The sequence below is a fragment of the Motacilla alba genome, chromosome 28 (genome assembly GCF_015832195.1).
Source record: "Motacilla alba alba isolate MOTALB_02 chromosome 28, Motacilla_alba_V1.0_pri, whole genome shotgun sequence".
Taxonomy (NCBI): domain Eukaryota; kingdom Metazoa; phylum Chordata; class Aves; order Passeriformes; family Motacillidae; genus Motacilla; species Motacilla alba.
In genome coordinates, this window is record NC_052043.1 from 1598320 (window position 1) to 1617758 (window position 19439).

A 19439-nucleotide genomic window follows, 5' to 3' on the forward strand; every position below is an offset into this window, starting at 1 on the left:
GAAAGCATATGTACATACATTTTTAAAAGGACAGTTGCTTTCCTTTTAACCTTTACCTTTGACATCTGACTGAAGTCTGCAAATCCCTCACCACCACTGAAAGCAGAACTTCCAAATGGATCCAGTGTTCCAAATGGATCTGGAACAGATACGCAGAAAAAAAAAAAGTTATTTTTGTGGTTGTGATATTTTATGAAAATCCCTTTGCTAGGATTTTCTTCTCCTGAGAAGCTGAAGGGCCTCAGCTTCAAGGGTAACCAATTTGTGATCTGCTGCTGTGGGATGCAGCAGGTGCTTCCTCCATTGCTCAGTGTGGGATGTTTCTGCTTGGTGGCCAATCCAGGAGGCAGCAGCTCTGGGACTCTCTGGAGTCACAGAACTTTGTTATTCATTCCTTTCTATTCCTGCCTCGCCTTCTGATGAATCTTTCTCTCTGTTCTTTGTAGTATAGTTATAGTGTGGTCTTTTTTAATATATTATATATCATAATAAAATAAAGCAGCCTTCTGAAATGGAGTCAAGATCTCCCCTTCCCTTCACCAAGTCCTGACTGCCCAGAAGCCCCACGGTAATAAATAATAACCCCAAACAGAGCAATATATTTTGAGTAATGCTTAAGAATTACAAGGAATGCTTGGTGGTGCCAATGAAGCACAAAACCAGGCAGGTGATTAAAACACACTTGCATTTTGACCTGCCATGAGATGTTCAAGGAGAATTCCACAAAACAATAGGTTTGCTAGCAGTTGTTTGGAGGGAAGATGTGAGAAGAAAACAGTGACAAATCCAGTGCCACAAGGACAGCCCTCGTGAACTGTGACAAGACCGTGAGGCTTTTTGCCAATGGTTCACAAGACTTTTTATTCTCAAGTTTTATATTTGATTCTTCTTTCATATAAAGATACCTCATTATAAAATGTTTGTTTCTTACCTGGACCTTTTGAAGAGATACTGGAAGACGTAAAAGGATCAGTGCTTTCAAAAGGATCAGGCTAAATAAGAACAGATATACATAATTATTTTTCTGCTGGACTGTGCACTTACCATTTCATGCCTGTCAAAATCTCTTGCTTTAAGACAAATAGTTTCCAGTTTCAGACCACTCTATTCAGTAGGATAAAATCAACTCATTAAATGAAATTTACATTATTAGTACTTTTGGCTATTGATAGCCAAATGCACTAGCAGGTACCTACAAGGGAGAAGCACATTCCACTGAAATATATACATTAATTACCAGGGCAAAATATGAAAATACACCCAGAAGTGTTTAGTCTTTAAGCAACAGACAGAATACTCTGGTCATGCATTTATATTATTAATAATTCAGAGAGTCTGTACACTGCTTCTTTTTAAACAGATGGTTTTTACAGCTGCTCTTCAGTTTGACAGATCAGCTTTTATTTAAGTCCAATCCTAGACTGCAAGACAAACGAACTTCCCACAGACTGAAACTGGGCTTGGGTAGCAACACTCAATGAATTGCATAAGAATGAGGAAAATACTAATAAAAAACAAACCCAAAATATTCCTACTGCCCCCCAAACACATGTTCATCAGGACAGCTTAGAACTGCAGCTGTGGCTGTAACAAGGGTGTTCTGTGCAGTCCCTGCACTGTGCTGCCTGCTGAGGGCTCAGGAATCCTTCAGCCAGAGCAGTTGCTGCATCTCATTCTCTGTGTGACTGCAGAAATCCACGGGATGGAGGGAATGGTGGGAATGAGTGGGTGCTGCTGCTTTGAAACTCCAACAGAGAGGAAAAATATCCGTGCTCATGGTGAATGTACCTCGTTATCATGGAACCAGAGAGAACACTGCTGACTGCCTAAACAATCCATACTCACATTTTAAGAATACAATTAATGATATTTCATCAGTTAGGATTAAGCATTTTGTGCTATTTCACTCCCTTTAGCTTTCAGACAAGCCTGTCAACAGTAAAGCAATCTATTAAGTGTAGATTTAAAAATGACTGACCTTTGAGGGTAAAGTGGGGGTTTTTGTGAATGGATCTGAGGTAAATGGGTCACTCTTCACCTGTTTCTTGAAGAAATCTTCAGGGGCAGAACTACGAAATGGGTCACTTTCCTTAAATGGATCTCCTCCAAAGGGATCTAGAGGGAGCACACAAAGGTAAACACAAGGTAGCACTAGTGTGTCCATAAAGAACATTCTGTATTCCACCTCACACTCACTGATACAATTTTTCTCACACAAACACAATGTTTTGATAAATCTGATAGTAAATAACCTCTGTAGAGAAGTCTTAAGTTTGAACATGTCATATGAAGCGTTCAGACTTAATAAAGAGTTACACACTTCTCATTAAACATCTTGTTCTGAATGCACACCCTGTTTGGTTTCTATTCTCCCACATGCAAACCAAAAAGCTGAAGCCAGGGAAACCTTTATGCTTCCTTTGTGTTTGTAAATCTTGGTGTTTGGCTCCAAATTGTTCATGCCACACCTGTCCTGTCATTAAAAAGGGCTATTACCTGCTGGGGCAGGTGGCTGTTCTGCAAAAGGATCATGCTGGAATGGGTCACCTACGCAGAAGAGAAAAACAAATTGGTTTATCTACTATTTAGCAAGATAAGTTTGTGAAAATATAATTTACTCAACGATTGATCTTCAAGGTCCTAGATAAGCACTTGTCACTTACTGCCTTTGAAGGGGTCTGCTCCCTTAAATGGATCAGATTTGAAAGGATCCTCTGACTGGAATGGGTCTGTATGTAATTCTTGTGTATTATTGGTAAACATCAAGGCTTTATTCTTAAATGGATCCTCCTAAAAATTGAAAGGAGAAACATCGCAACAGCTTGTCATGATAAAAATAAAAATAAAAATGCCCAGTTACCCATTAAGCAGAAATTGCATGCTGCCTTGGTTCCTGTTCAACAGTCCTTCAAATTACTTCCTAAAGAACTTTCTGAATATGGGATTTCTAAGTAGAATTACACAGCAGAGGAAAATGTGTGCCCCAAGACTACACAGAACACCAAGAGATAACAATGCAAAGAGCAATTAAATGTTAAACTGCTGTCCATATTAATATATTCAACTCTCAAATACTTTCATAACAAAAGCAAACCAACCCCAAACATCACGCTATCAAAAAATTCTTCTCCATCAGGTTAGACACTTCTTTAAAAAGAAAGGATACAAAAATAACCTGTGGACTGCAAATACAACAAGTGACTAGGGAGCAGACAGATACTGGATTGCTTCTTGTTAACTCATCTTGGAGCTTAAAGCTCCAAAAACTGATTTCCCTTGAAAAGCACTTCATGAAACATTCTGATGACAAAAGCTTTCTCAGCAGAGGCCAAATCTACGTTTGTCAAGTTGCAGAAAGCACCCTGCATGAACAAGCAGCAAACTGAGGTTATGAAACCTCTTTGTGGCATTCATCTGAATGATACCCCTGGCTTGGGTCTTGTCTGGAGGTCTCTGAGGAAACCCCAAGTGCAGACAGCACAATTCCAGGGATGATGGGAGCCATCCCAGCACAAGGAACATCCAGAAACAGCTACCCACTTACACTGCCCCCAACACCAGAAAGAGACGGGATTTCTTTCATCCCTTTACAAGATGCAAATGAAAACATCCTAATGAACACTTCTGAGAACAGCAGGAGGGAGGTGGGGAGAGAAGGAAGAGGAAGGAAGAATTGAGAAACAGGAAAGTGGCACAATGGTTTAAAAAAATTCCTATGAATATAGACTGGTGTTTTCTGCCAGTAAGTGGCTCCTAGGTTTTGCAAGAAAACATCTGGAAGTTTTCACTGGAAATTAAATATATTTATGCAAGCACAGGAATTAAGCCCTAAAGTATTTTAAGACCTTTAGTACATGATTTTATACCTTTAGTACATGATTCTTTTAAGCAGTTTGTTTTTACAGAGCAAGTGTGAAGTACTGCATAGAGGCAGCAATGCCTGGTAAATATTTACTAACACATTATAAATTCAAGTTCATACTAAAGCCATAGCAAATACTGTGCTTACAACAGAAAACATGTTTCCATGATGAGGAAGGGTCACACAGATGGGCAAGCAGAATCAGGCAAGTATGCAACTTTTATCTTGTCACATTTAAGACAAGAAATAGGCTTAAAAACAAAAGAAAATTCTTGTGTTTTAGAGGAATATTTAATACCCAAATCAACATTAGATACCCCAAAGAAATGGACTGGAAAAATGTTTAAGAACTTGAAAGATTTTATGATTTGGGGAAAAATGCTGATTAAATAAAAACGTAATAAATGAGAAAGATGATGCTGAAATTATTTGAGCAAAAGAGAACCATCCTTTCAGAAAGGGAGTATGAGGTGTAATAAATACAGCTCAATGTAAAGCAGAAATTTGTAAAGCTTCCTTCGGAAATAAGACTGAAATACATGAAGAAGGAAAATTTATAGCAAAAGAAGGTTTCACCTTGATAAACTGGAGAAGAAAAAATGCAAGAAAAAATGAAACACTAAACTGGAAATAAAGCCCCACGTCTGTCCTGAGACTGAACGTGTGACAGGTTCCAAATCCACAAGACCACGTGCCAAATACCAGCTAAACAATACTCCAGATAAGGTGCAAGACAGAAGCTTAATTAGTGTAAAATACAGTGAATAACAGTGTAAAATACAGTAAATAACAGTGTAAAATACAGTAAATAACAGTGTAAAATACAGTAAATAACAGTGGGGTTTTTACCACAGCTCCGTAATTGCTTCTTTCTGTCTGCCCAAGGCCTTCACTCATGTCTGCTAAATTTGTCAGACTCCCACCATGAATCCCATTGAGAGCTTCGTTGTATTCTTCAATGCTCTTGTTCATTTCCTGATGGCTCTCTTGCAGCTGAGAGAGTTTACTCCTTGCCTGAGAAGGAAAAATGTTTCAGCATGTCACACCCTGTCATTCTTGCAGCCTCCTCAAACACTGGTTGCATTTTATCCCCAACAGAACTGAATGCTTCCTGACTCAAACCAGCAATTTACCTCCTAAACACCAGCCAAAAAGGCTTATTTCATGAACCAGGACGTTTTCCTCCTCTGAAAAATAATTTTTTCAACTCATTTCAAGAAGCAAAAAATGGTATAAAGCACAGTGAATACCTGGTTTATTTCTTCCTGGGTTGATTTTAAAGATTTGATTATTGTTTCAAGCTGCACTTTTCCAGCCTGGATACTCTGCTCTAGCTGAGTCTCTTCTTGCTGGAGGCGATTCAGCTCTGCTTTTGCTCTGTTAAGGTCATCTTCCTGTAATTTTAAATCTGATTCCTGAGACTGAATCTGCATTTTTAGTGACGAGATCTGAAACGACACAGTAGGAAAATCAGAGTGAAATTTGGAATAAATGGGACTGATTAAATGGTGAATTTACAATAACAGAAAGGGGTACAGCAACCTATCAACTACTAAGGAAAATCTTTAGAACTCAATATGAAGAAATGCATGCTGCTTCTGCTGTTAAGACAAAATCCTCAATAAAAGCACATTCAATAAAACCTAAAAATACTATTTTAAATCAGAGAAATACCCCACTACTCATAAAGGTAATCAAAAGCTGTTTCCTAGATGTTCACCTTCAGAACCTGGTCCCATTCAAACACTTATCAAGCAGTTTAATGTTGATTTTAAGAGTTAAAATTACAGAGTTGGTCATAACCTTCCTCGTACACTTTTTTTTTGGTGACTTCCTTACGCAGGAAGCTTCTACCTTAAGGTAACATCCAATTTCCACTGGCAATTGCATCCAGCTGAAAACTCAATCCTGACGACATTCAGAGTGAACAAAACCAGCCCCGCTGCCATGGACTGCCTCGTGGGTTAAAACTACTGATTTTCAAGCGCCCTATTAGGCTGAATAAATGTTTAATACATTCTCAGAACAACAATTCCTGCAGTAAGGGAGCCCTGGAGATCATCCAGTTCAACCTTTCTTTCATGACCTTTATGGAAGGTATTAACGATGGCAAAATCCTTTCTTGGACCTCTGTGTCAAAACTGCTATTTATGGTAAAAAGAAAGTTTATTCATTAAATAAATAGAATTTCCCTCAACAGAAGCCATTTTACTCTTGAGCTGGTCCAAAATTAACATCCACTTACCACCTGTGTTTCTTCCTGGCATTTCTGCCTTACATCATTCAGCATATCTTTCAGTTTGGCTTTCTGCTGGTCCATCTCATCCAGGCGGTCTTGGGCATCTTGTTTTTGAGCCTCCAGCTCTTGCAAGTTACTTGTTTCCCGATCTAAATCATTTTGCAGCTCCTGAAGAAAATTCCACAACTTGTAACTCACATTTAGCTGCTGTCTTAAGGAAGCATCAGCCACAGACAAAGAATTCAACAAAATTCAGAATATTTTCTATGTCTTATAGGTTACACCCCACATTGGCCTATTTTGTTGCTGGAGGAACTTGTGTAAGACATCAGGAAATAAATCACTGCTGACAAGAAGGAAAAGGGACTGTGACACACAGCACACTGCATTGAGTTATCCTAATGATCAAAATCAATCTCTCCAAACGTTGATTTCCTAAATTACATGGTAGTTAAACACTAACAAAAAAGACATTCAAACTGTTCACATGCACTGTGCTTATATTAGCCAGCACCAGATGAAAACATTTCTGATGGAGAACAGGAAAATAAATCTCTTTCTGCCAATTAGAGGAAAACCCCAAGAAAGAAAGAATGACAGAAAGAATGATGGAACGAGAGGAAAAATGCTTAATTGCCACACATTACTTAGATTAACATGAAAACTACTGATAATAAACAGTTTTTACCTGAACTTCATTGGTTTTCTGTCTGATTGATTCTTCCTTTTCCCTAATGTCCTGCTCCAGGGAATATTTTTCTCTGTCAGATAGGCAAGAACATGTATTTGTGATTAGTTAAATAACACAACACACACGCAAAAATCAATTAAATATTATTCTGGAGAAACACCCTGCAGAGAAAAATGCCAGCCTGTATTGACATGTATTCTTTAAACGAGAAAAGGTGCATAGCTATCAATAATTCTTTGAAAAATGCCATCTTTGCCCATCATCCATGTTCTGAAATCACCTGACAGACCTGTAGGGTACCACTAGGAAATTCACCACCAATTACAGCAACAAAAAATAAAGAGAAAATAAACTGACACATCAGTACTACAGACTTAGTTATTCTACACCAAGACATTGTTAACAGTCCACAAGTATTACCTCTGCAGCTGTGCAATTTCTTGACTGATATCATCCAGCTCCTTCACCCCTGTAAATTCTCCTGATCCGACAGAACTTGCACTATCCTGTGAAGAATGAAACAATCTGTTAAAATGTCAAGTTGTAACAGAAGCTCTTCCTTCAACAAAGGCTGAGGACAGAGGTGGGATACAAAATCCTCATTATTTGCAAAATTCCATAAGAGACATCAAATTATTCCGTAACGAGCAAGGAACATGCCACACAATTCTACCCCTGAGACAGGAGAATTTTTAACTTGCCTGTTTAACAGGCAGGACAGTTGAACACCCAGCAATGAAAGGACAGGCACAATGCCAACAGGGAAATTGCAGAATTGGTAGAATTAAAATTCAAAACTTAAAACTTATTCTAGTTCTGCTATTCTACTATTCTAGTTCTGCTAGAATAGTAAAGTTTACAGGGGACTTGATGAAATCACACTGTAATTCCAGTCTTTAGAGCCCTGTCACAAATTAATGGCAATTTCTGCAATTATGCCCCATCTCTTGTAGGTTGTTTCTACATTCATTCAAGCAGAGATCAGGCAAGATGCAGAGGGCATCCCCTGCCTTCCAGAGAAGTTAAGAAAGGATGTCAGCATTAGGTACAAAAGTGGTTGTTATTGTTATTATAAAAAGGATTGCTCTTTGGGAAAAAGCTCACCACACCTGAGCAGAAACTGCAGCACTGAACTCACTGCCAGTATGGCAAACCAGCAGACCTACAACTTTTATACAGCATTTCAAAAAGAAGAACGCAGAGTTTGCCTGCTTCACTCACTTTGAGACTGCTGTGATAACCACAGAAAGGCTGGCTTTGTGAAACATTAAAAAACAAACAAGAACCCAACCAACAAGCCAAGACCAGCAGAGTAAATGTGATATTTTTGTTGAAGCAATAGGTGAATATACAGTTGAAATAATTTAATTAAGTCCTCACTTTTGGGGGATCTTTTTTTTTTTGTAATATGCCATTAAATAATCACAAATAACAACAACAAATTCTTCAAAGTAGCAAACCAAAAATCACTTTTATACTGTCAGGCCAGGTACAGATTTGCTGGGAGACCTGTACTGAATGCTGGGCAGGTTCACAGCCAGGTGTCAGCCAATATGACAATGAAATAAATTAAAATGAGCTGCTGCACTGGTTAAGATAAGAGCCACTTAACTAAGCTCACAGCAGCATACAGTTGGTTTTATTTTATGCTCAGCTAAACACATAATACATGGAAAAAAAATATCAATTCACTGAAAATAGCAGGAAGCTTAAAGCTCTCACAGCAAGCTGTATTTACTGCTCACAGCTGCAGAGAACTAGTCCAGGAGTAATTTCAACAGCCCTGAGCTGCCTGTCCCAGAAACTTCCTGCCAGATCAACACATCTCCAGCTGCTGAAGGAAAAACATCACCAGGCTGGCAGCCAGTGCTGGGCACTTCACATCGCTGGGACATCACCACCACAACGAGAGCAAGTGGCACACAACTCAAGAGCAAAGGCAGGCAAAGGTGTGGAAATAAAAGAAATAAAAACTTTGTTTTTTTGAAGTTACAAAAAGCACACATCAGAAACGTGCATTCCTTTGGACGCTGCAGTTACTCACACGCCGCATTTCTGTTAGGGCTGAGATCTCAGTTCCTACAGGGGTCAAGTAACCTGACAGAGTCTATAGGAAAAGGATACAGGAAAAACCTTAGAAGCACCATAGCAACAGCAATAATTCACATATATTTAGAGTTCCAAAGGTTTCTGGTTAGGGAAAGCAAATAAAAGTAAAGAAGAACACGGAGTAATTTATAGAAAAGGTGAATGTGGTGACAGGACAGAAGTATTGCTTCAATTCAGTTTCAGGAGTGGAGGAAAGGAACAAAGCAGGGCCAGCACAGCATCAGATGTTCCAGTAAAATGGTATTAGCAGTGATGGACACAGGACCTTGGACTGCTACAAAGGATGAACCCCAGAACCTAGGAAGTCATCACTCCTCATTTAGCCATTAAAAAATGTTATGTGTCCATAGGAGGAATATGGGGCTGGTCACAGTCAGGGACACGCTGCTCAACCAGCTCTTAATATTTGCTGTCACAAGTTCCCTACTCAACCTTCTGGCTGACAAAGCATTATTCTTTATGCTAGACTTTCCCCAGCGTTATTACTCCTTGGTTTATGGAATATTTTACTGCATTTTTCTTTACTTACTGTCTTGGTTGTTAAAAAATTAGCTATATTTTCAAATGTTAAAAGAATTTTTTAAGACGAGATAAGAAAAAAATATTGGCAATTCTTTATCATAATACTAAAAAAAACCCCACACAAAATTCATCCTCAAAGCCCATTATTTTTAAAGCATATGAGTTCAGTGTTATCTACAACAAAGTGCTGACTTACCTGGATGGGTGTGTTTCTGTCTGAGGGAGGGATCATATCTGGAGTTAACACCTGGGGAGGATCAATCCCTTTGCTGACCTTCTGCTGAATGAGATACATGGCAAGTGCAAACTGGTCTTTGCTGAGCTTTCCCATCTGTCTCGTGTCTGCCAAAGACCTGATAAAAAACAGATCAAGAAAATCTTACTTCTGCTCTACTATAAAGCCTGAAATACATATATACAGATAATTTCTTTTTGGTTAATCCTCATCATAGCTAATTATTCTAGTCAGATTGCCATAAACAGTGCAGTATTTTATTGCACATATTTAACTGAACAGAGTAGTGTTAGCCTGAGAAAATATTTAGAGCACTGGAACTTCAAAACACAAGCACAATTCACAGACTGACCTATTGCCCTCCCTCCCAGAAAAGCAAAGGGAGTATTTATTTCTCCCTCAATTTTCCATATAGTCCACATATTGCAGTATGTGGACAAGCAGAAGAAGTTGGGGTTTTTTGTTTGTTTCTGGTGTTTTTTTAACGTTAGGATCACATTCTGAATCTGAGTTCCCAAATCAGCAAGCTACCAAAGTACAGCTAGTAAGGATTTCTTACCATATATGTGCTAGGAGATTCTGAGATAGACCCGAATGCATAAAAATGTCCTTTACTTCTTGGCCACTCACAAACCCATCCATGTCTGTGTCTGTTTTTAAGAAAATTTCGTCGTATCGCACTTTTTCAGACACTGGGACCACCCAATTAACAGCTGGCTGCAAAACAAAGGTTGGTATTTCAACAGAACAGAAATAGTTTTTATGAACACATTAAGTGTAGGTGACATTATCCAGAGCTGGATGTGCTGAACATCTTGCCTGCTCCAGTCTGATTGGTAAATAAGTATTTTCACCGCATGTTTGAACTTCACACTTTTTTTTATCTGAATAAAAACACTGATAAACAGCTATTCATCAGTTGAAAAGCATTCATTCTTTGGAAATACAGACCCAATTAGGCATATAAAGCCCTCACGCTAATAGCAGGAGATTTAGAAGTAGATTAATGATTTCTTTGGTATTAAAGCAGACACACAAACAAAACCTTTCTACGGTTCCACTTTCTACACAAAGTGAAAATTCCTCCTAAGATTTGCTGCCTCGTGGTCACCGATTAAAAATTCACCCAATGTTCTTTCAAGTCCTACCATTCTCATTCCACCCTCTCCACCCAAATCATCCAAACGCACGAGGCAGAAATCAAAAAAATGTATTTATTTTTTCCTACGCCTTACAAATACACAAATCTCCAAAAATAAGAAAGAAGAGACGTGTACCTGGGCTGGTTTGATGCTGTGCTTGGGAGACAAGCTCCCTATGCTGTTCAGACTGGTGCCACTGCCATGGGATGGGGTGGAACGGAGGCTGTCTTTTGGGGGAGGGCTTGCAGGGAGAACAGGAACTGCACCAGGAAAGACCGAGGTCTTCTTTCTTTTAGAAGGTGGTATGAGAGAAGGGGGCAACTGTGAAGGAACTGACTCTTTCTCAAGAGCTCTATAAACCAAATGCATTGCCTGCAAAGGCAAAAAGGTCAGATAACATTCACAATTATTAGAAAAAGCAACAAGATCTTCCTGGGGCAGTCATTTACATATTAGTAAAACAAAGACCTTAAGACTAGAAATGTAAACCAGAGCAATTAATTCTGAACGTAATTCCAACAAGTTTAATCTTGGCACAGGCAAGAGTCAGTAGATGGACTTGAGGAAGGTCATTAAATAGCTCCACGTGAACAATTCAGAGTAGAATAGCTGACTGTAGCACAGAAAAGCTGCAAAGCTCGTGAGAAAGAAATGAGCTGTTTGCTTGGACAGACTAGACAGCAAACTGAGAATTTAAAGCTACCTACCACAGCAAATTCATCCTTGTCCAGGTGACCATCTTTATCAATATCACTGAGATCCCAGACCTACAGCAATTAAGATTAAAAAATGATTTGCAGATCAAGTTACACTTTGTGTATTCATTGTATTAACATGCCCTCTAGAGACTCCTCATGGATTTTGCTGAAGATCTTATCAGTTATCCTACCTATCTAAAAATTCTCTGATGAAACAGACTGGATTAGAGCTTTCTGGCCACATGAATCAACACTGGCTCTAACAATTCTGGCTGCAACTCAGGCAGGTTTTTCATCTTTCTATGAATCAATTACAGAGTCAGCAAGCTGAGTAAAAGCATTCAGAGGTGGCTTTCAGAACTGCCCAGAGGGTGTGGGCTAGCAGATCATTCAAATTCCTCCCAAGAAGATTCAATACATCTCTAATTCCTATTCCATTCTTACATGATTAGGGTTTCCTACTAAAAACTAAAACTATGTGCAGCTCCCTCTGGCCCCCTGAATTTCCTGTTGGAGAGAATTGAAGCATTTAACTAATTAAGCATTGAATTAATGCTTAATTTAGCTCATTATTAGGTGAGGCACAGTCAATGAAACTTGCAGAAGATTTAGAGAGATACAAAACTTTGTGAACTCCAACACAGCACTGTTTAATCATCAACACGACCTGGGGACAGTGGAGTCCACAAAAAGCCAAGACTTGAGGCTCAATTGGGAGAACTCTGCTTTATCACTGGACCCTTGACAAATTTAAGCTCCTTGATTAGACCTTCGTCCACTTCCTCAGTGCCTTATCTTGTCCACAAATTTTTCTGGAAGAGGCAAAAAGCTTCCTGAATTTCTATTGCGACAATACCAAGATAAAATCCAAAGCTTTTCAAGACTTCACAGTACTCAAGTACAGAATTAAAACAAATCATACTCAGATTTTACAGATAATACAGAGCAAGAAGCACTTCTTCCTGAAGAGATAAAAGTATGAAACGCAGACAGAACCCTGACACAGAATGCACTCAAAAATATCAATATGCAAAGCATTAAAGAACGTGTTTTTAATGGAGGCAGAAAAATACTTTAAGGTCTGCTTCCCCCTGTAAATATACAATGGATGGACAAAACTCAGACCTTGGAAGTATTTATAAACACACAAGAAAGAAAAACTAACTTGACAATTTGCACTATGAATAAAGGAGGATGTTTCAAGGAATCCTCCTGCACAGATCTAATAACAGATCTGTAAAAAGGATGAAACAGCAGAATCTGAAGTCCTAACAGCTATTATGATTCAGGACAGCTTTTTCTTGTTTTTAAACAACCAAAATCAAACTCCCACTTGTAAATGAACAGAGAGACAATGAAACCAATCTACTCCAGGGTTGAAATTACTACTCTTACTCTTATTTCTAAGTGGAAGACTTCAGAATCTTAATGTTCCTGCTTTATAGCACATGATGCAAAATCTCAGCCAAAACCTGGTCTCTGTTGAAAAATTACATTTTCAACATTGCAATTACAAGAAGCTACATAGAGACCAGCTAAATCTAAACAACTTACTTACCCTTCCGAGGATATCAAGAGGTAGCTTTGAATTCATCAGTACTGGTTTTACTTTGTCTCCTGAAAGTAAACCATTTACTGGCAAAAGGCTTTCAAAAATACCATCAAACTTTGCTTTTTCTTCCACCTAGTTGGTAAGAAATAGTCTGAATAAGTAAAAAAGTGTGTCTGTGTGAGTAATTAAAATGAGATCTTGCAAGAAATTAAGACGGGTCAGTAATGTATTCATCTTAAATTTCCAAGCTTTCTTGCAAGTGCCACTGTACTGCATTTAAATGTAAACCCATAGAGAAAGCTTTGAAATTAGGCTCCTAAATCTAAGATTTTACCATGCAGCAGACAAGGTCTGCTTCTGTTTTAAAGTAACTTTGATAAACTCTATAGAACTAAAACTTATTCCTCCCACTTGAAAGTTTTTTTTATTAAATTTTTACCTTTTGGAAATGTTTGGAGTTGAAAATCACCTAGGTATGAATATCCTGACATGTGCATCAAAAGTTACTTTTTCCAAATGATATCTATTACTTGTATCATTGAATAGTAATTAGAAACTGGGAACTCAAGCTTTAAATTAACAGTTCAGACTGGATGTGGTGAAACACTTTGCTGTTCCCAGTGGGGTTCCTTTATGCAAACAAAGTGCCTAATTGTAGGATTCTGGAAGAAATCCAGGCAGAAGATTAAAACTCATTTGCTTAAAAACATCCCACCAGTGGTTGTCAAAAGATTGTTTAACACTTATTGCATATCTAAAACTACACCTTGGTGTTCTCTACTGTGCACAGGTTTGCACAGAAAGGGAGGACTCCTGCAATGGGAAATACCTTTGATACGAAATTCTCTCACTGGGAAAATTACCCACGAGAGAAAATATTTACTTCTAAAAAAAATGGATGGAATGTGTTCTCTTTGACACTTACCCTAACAGCCCAGTGAGTCTCTGTTGAGGGTGGTGTGATCAGCAAAGGACTGCTAGTGTCATGCTAAAAATGAGAAATTTCTTTTATTTTTAGATATATACATTTATATATATAAAAATAGATAAATATACATATTTCTGTCCCTGGTACTTATTAATTGCACTGAGTTTGAGATGGTTATAGACATGAAGCTTAACTACGTTGAGGAAAACAGGCTGCACATGTAGCTAAACAGAAGTCACACTCATTTTTTAGCATTCCAGCACTCGAGTAAGGACATCCAGCAGATGCATTCAGTGTCCAAACACAGAACCAACACAAGCCAAAGAGGTTCTGCAGCACCTAGGGCAGGGCAAAGCTGCAGCAACGCCTTTTCCTACTCATTCCTGTTGAGCTAGCCCCAAAATAACCTTTTTTGTTTCCTTTTTTTTTTTCACGAATTAAGAGTTTAGCCACATCAGCTTCCTGACCGAGCCGACCAGACTTAAACTCACTCTGGTTTTGCAGTCCAGGAAGGGGCCAGTTTCTTGTCACTCATCGTGACAAGGCTGTGGCAGCCTGGCTGCTGTGCCCTAAGGAACTCTGACAGCCACGTCACGAAGCACAAGATCATTCCAATGTTCCAACTGAAGCCTTAACTCTCATACAACACATACCTGCACTGAAGTGGACACTACTTACAAATTTAGGAGGTGGCACAGTCAAATTCAGGCTGCTCAGGTTCACGTCGTGGCCGTTCTGTGCACACGCTACGAGGCGCAACGCAACGTAGAAACCCTACAAACAATTGTGGTGCCCGTTAAAAACCAGTGCCAATCACAAAAAAAACAACAAGCCACGTGGCATTTTTACTGCACACGTGCAACTGAGTGAAAAGAAAACCCCACGTGTACAGCCCCATCATGGCAACGACCCCTTTGCTTTTAAGGGCGAGTCCGGAAAAATTGTACAGCAACGGGAAACAAAAAGGAGAAAACTGGAAGTTAGTGTTTAGGAAGAACTCTCTCCTAATTAAAATACAAAAGTTTTTTCTTAAAAATTTAGTAATGTTTTGAAAGAGTTCATTTGTATCGACAAGTAACTTGCTGTTTGGTATTCCAAGCCATTTTTAGTGAAAATGCTAAGATTTTTTCACGCACAAAAGTCTTCAATAATCAAATCAGTTTTCATTTGTGACTCAACGACTGTGTCCCTACACAGTACACACACCAATTATTCACAAAACAAAAGAGGTACAGAAAATTAGAACCAAACTTCTCCCGCAGCCTCACTGAGTAACACACTCGGATGTGAGCAGTGCTGGGGGAAAAAAAAAACTCATCTTGTAAACAAAACCACAACCCTGAAAAAGATAAAGATAACTACCAGTGCTACCAGGGCTTGATTAATCTGGGAAAGGTAATACAGGAAGTCTACAGGAACATTTATTTTACCTGTTTATCTAAGTATCCTTTACCCTCTGGGTCAGCCAAATCCCATATCTGCGGAGATACAAAATAAAAGCTTCTGTGAATTTCAAAGAAAACCCAGCTCAACAGCTCCTGCTGTATGTCTTCTTAAAGCGTTCATTCAGCTTTCAAGTCGTGACAAACAATGTTACTGAGTTGTCGAGTTAACAACAAAATTGTTACACAAAAAAAACAGATTTTCTTTTGAAATTTTTCCTTTCACTTAAAAGAAGTGTAAAGACAAGTACTGCATTATCCAGTTCCTTCAACTTACTTTTCCAAGGATGATATCAGAGAGACCAGATTTTTTAAGAAACAGAGCGGCTTCACTCGCCCCAACTCTCCCTGTGTATGCTGGATCTACCTGAAGGAGAAAAATTAATATTTAATTGAAACGTGGCTGCTGTGAAAGCAGATTGAAGAAATGCAATCTCGCCTCTAGGTCAAAAGGAGTTACAGAAACTGCATCACCACTCAGAATTCACACAACTTTAGCACTGCAATGGTGAAAAGAAAGAGAAGGAAATCTCGGGGAAGAAGAAAACTGCACTTCATTTTTACTTCTTTTTAAGAACATACCTGTTTGTAATAGGTTTCATATATTGGATTCCCAGTAGAAAACTGAAACACAAGTAAGAAAACAGAATAAACAACAATCAGAACTGATAGGAAAAGAAACGTATAGCACTTTGTGTATTACTTCTCTCAAGAACCTAAAATAGTGTGTTTATTTGCTGTGTTACAAACTGGACAGTTAAATTTCAAGTGTGTATAACAGTGATCCACCAAGAGCACAGGCTACTGTCATCTCTCAGAACTTCTCATTCATCAGGATTCCTACTTGAAACTGAAGTGTGGATAACAGTGATCCACCAAGAGCACAGACTACTGTCATCCCTTAGAACTTCTCATTCATCAGGATTCCTACTTGAAATTTAAGAGTGGATAACAGTGATCCACCAGGAGCACAGACTACTGTCATCTCTTAGAACTCCTCATTCATCAGGATTCCTACTTGAAACTGAAGTGTGGATAACAGTGATCCACCGAGAGCACAGACTACTGTCATCCCTTAGAACTCCTCATTCATCAGGATTCCTACTTGAAATTTCAGTGTGGATAACAGTGATCCACCAAGAGCACAGACTACTGTCATCTCTTAGAACTCATCATTCATCAGGATTCCTGCCTCTCCTCACACTTTCACTCAGTGACGCTACACAGGGATGAGGTTTGGAAGAACAGCTTTGAATTATTTGCTGAAGCATTTCAGATCTCAGTATGAGAAGGACTGATAACAAAGGCCCAGCTTTCAGCACAATGCTGACCTGACTCCCTCCTGCACCATATACATCCTCACAGAATATTTTCAGCAGATAATTACACACAGTAACACATTTTCAAGACTAGGATCTTAACCTGAAACAGAGTAAACAAAAAACCAAACCAAACCAAAACAAACCAACAATAACAACAACAAAAACCCAACCAAACAAACAAAAAAAAACCCAACAACAACAACAAAAAACCCCAACCAACCAACCAAAAAAAAACCCCAACCCAACCCATATATAAAATGACAAAGCTTTTGGAGGATTTCAGCTTGGTGTAACAACTGCGTTACACGAAAGCTGCAGACCCAAGGAAAGCCCTGCCTTTTCAGTGTCCTAAACAAGCAGATACCAGCTCCTCTTGCTGACATTCCAAGCAAAAGGCAGCTGGAATGCCAAAAGGTGCAGAAGCCCCAACACCTATCTTCTCACACGCCTCCTAGAGTTCTAACCCTGTGCAGGTTGTCCCTCCACCCTGCTCTCCTCAGCCTCAACGCCAACAGCAAAACCAATCTGGTCAAGAACAGGTCAGTCCTTAGACCACTCAGAGGCCTTAAAAAGAAAGCAACAAAAGAACCCAATAAAGATGTCAAAGAGCAAAGCACGGAGATGTCACAAAACCTGCTTGGGATAACCACTCTCCACCTCCAGGACAGCAGTCAGACACCTGAAAAGGAGCCTTTTGTAGTTATATTTTGTGAAAATCCCTTTGCTAGGATTTTCTTCTCCTGAGAAGCTGAAGGGCCTCAGCTTCTTCAAGTGTAACCAATTTGTGATCTGCTGCTGTGGGATGCAGCAGGTGCTTCCTCCATTGCTCAGTGTGGGATGTTTCTGCTTGGTGGCCAATCCAGGAGGCAGCAGCTCTGGGACTCTCTGGGAGTCACAGAACTTTGTTATTCATTCCTTTCTATTCCTGCCTCGCCTTCTGATGAATCTTTCTCTCTCTTCTTTGTAGTATAGTTATAGTGTGGTCTTTTTTAATGTAAAATATACAATAATATAATGAACCAGCCTTCTGAAATGGAGTCAAGATCTCTCCTTCCCTTCACCAAGTCCTGACTGCCCTGAAGACCACCACATCAGCATTTCACACTAAGTCCCATCCCTACCCTGTCCCCTCCCAAATGTCACCTTCTTCCTTGTTATCCTCACGGATTTCCATATGTTCTGCTTACTCTGAGAGGAAGGAAGGCAGCAACACGATAAAAGAAAAGACCAATCAAGAACATGAAGATTTTATTTTACACCAAGAGAACCTTCTTGTGAGTTTACAACAAACATACTAAATCCACATTTAAGGAGCTATCCATCATAACTAATTTCTCTGAACCGAGCACAAGCAAACACTGACTCTCTGAAGATTACAGCTCTATTTGAATAGAAAAACCCTGCATTTTCAGAGCAGCTTCCTAAGCAACTTAAATGTACTCCACTTATATCCATCAACAAAATAAGCTGCTGCATTTTCCAACGGCAGCACCCTCTGGAAGCTCTCCCTGATGGCAGACAGGATTTCAGAAGGATGCTGCAAGCATAACTCATAAATCTGACTATTCTTTGTGCTGGCATGTAAACCATCAGCACACAGAAGCATTGTGCTTGCAAGCAGGAAACACATCATTCAGAGAAAAGGTGGAAGTAGGAAATTGCCTGTTCCACTCTGAATAAAACCGTGTTTTCAGCCAACTACCACCAAACGATGCAGCTCTTGTTTATCAGAAAGCTCAGACAAGAGAGTCAACCACTACAAGCTCCTCTAACTGATGCAGGGAGTGACCCAGAGCATGCAGAGACTGGATTTGTACCAAGACACAGAGCAAACTGCTCCAGCAGCAGGACTGAATGATGTCATCCCATCACCAGACATTCCTGCCACCCTGTCACCCCCATTTGGTATTGTCAGCCACGACATGGAGCTGACTTACCTGGCAGAGGTGGCAGGAAGCCAGGGTGATGAGCTTCAATGCTGTGAAATTTCTCCTACAGCAAATCACTCACCCAAGCACTGCTGGAAAGCACCTCAAGATCAACTCTTGACTTGCAGAATTCTACAAAGGTTCAGTCTTTCTGACCGATTTCCCTAAAATGACTGCGTCTCTGTGATGAAGCAGACCAGACAAAATGGGTTCAAGCGACAAGAATAGCACAGCTCCCTATCCAGCCGTCACCACACGTGATGACACCACCGTCATTCAGGAGGACTCTGTCGTTTGGTGACATCTTCTCATGAAGGACCAACCCAAGACTGTCAACACCGGCAGAGACAAAGACTTTGAAGAGTGCACTGTTGACAACGTCACAGCATAACCTGTTAGTCTGTCCACCCTGTGGCTCCTGGGCCTGCTCTGTACTCCCCAAAACATCACCTCTGGCCAATCATCTCCCCAACAGACCCTTCAGAGCCCTGCTGCCTTGTTGCTCAACCTCCAAGTTGACTTTCTGTCCAGAAGCTGAAGTCCTGAGCCTGCACACCGTGTTCGTGGCACGCGGTGCACGCGCATGGATTCTGCTCCAAGCCCCTCAGGGCAGGTCTGGCAAAAAGGCACGAGTAAGCACCTGCCACCAGAACAATCAATTCTCTTTCCTGAAGTCATCTCAGGGTCACAAAGATCGCTGGATCACATTAATTATCTGAAATAAATTATTATGACAAAATGATTGATGATAAAATATTTGAAGCTGCTT

General features: G+C 39.7%; 1 protein-coding gene across 5 annotated transcripts in view; it reads right to left on the reverse strand.

Annotated features, from left to right (window-relative positions):
- Window positions 1–19439, reverse strand: part of EPS15L1 (epidermal growth factor receptor pathway substrate 15 like 1) — a 44717-nt gene that overhangs the window by 23179 nt on the left and 2099 nt on the right. For 2 of the 5 annotated variants that reach the window (XM_038163581.1, XM_038163584.1), the window contains exons 2-22: window positions 16003–16044; window positions 15698–15787; window positions 15409–15456; window positions 14657–14752; window positions 13976–14038; window positions 13057–13182; window positions 11508–11567; window positions 10936–11172; window positions 10218–10375; window positions 9620–9776; window positions 8837–8899; window positions 7213–7298; window positions 6790–6862; window positions 6108–6269; window positions 5113–5310; window positions 4712–4876; window positions 2664–2790; window positions 2497–2547; window positions 1979–2115; window positions 932–992; window positions 57–139 (exon numbers count right to left, since the gene is read on the reverse strand). In XM_038163581.1, the coding sequence (XP_038019509.1) occupies window positions 57–139; window positions 932–992; window positions 1979–2115; window positions 2497–2547; window positions 2664–2790; window positions 4712–4876; window positions 5113–5310; window positions 6108–6269; window positions 6790–6862; window positions 7213–7298; window positions 8837–8899; window positions 9620–9776; window positions 10218–10375; window positions 10936–11172; window positions 11508–11567; window positions 13057–13182; window positions 13976–14038; window positions 14657–14752; window positions 15409–15456; window positions 15698–15787; window positions 16003–16044 (2283 nt within the window). Of the gene's footprint in view, window positions 1–56; window positions 140–931; window positions 993–1978; window positions 2116–2496; window positions 2548–2663; window positions 2791–4711; window positions 4877–5112; window positions 5311–6107; window positions 6270–6789; window positions 6863–7212; window positions 7299–8836; window positions 8900–9619; window positions 9777–10217; window positions 10376–10935; window positions 11173–11507; window positions 11568–13056; window positions 13183–13975; window positions 14039–14656; window positions 14753–15408; window positions 15457–15697; window positions 15788–16002; window positions 16045–19439 lie in introns of those variants that run through there. The other 3 variants (XM_038163582.1, XM_038163583.1, XM_038163586.1) reach the window with 3 other exon arrangements.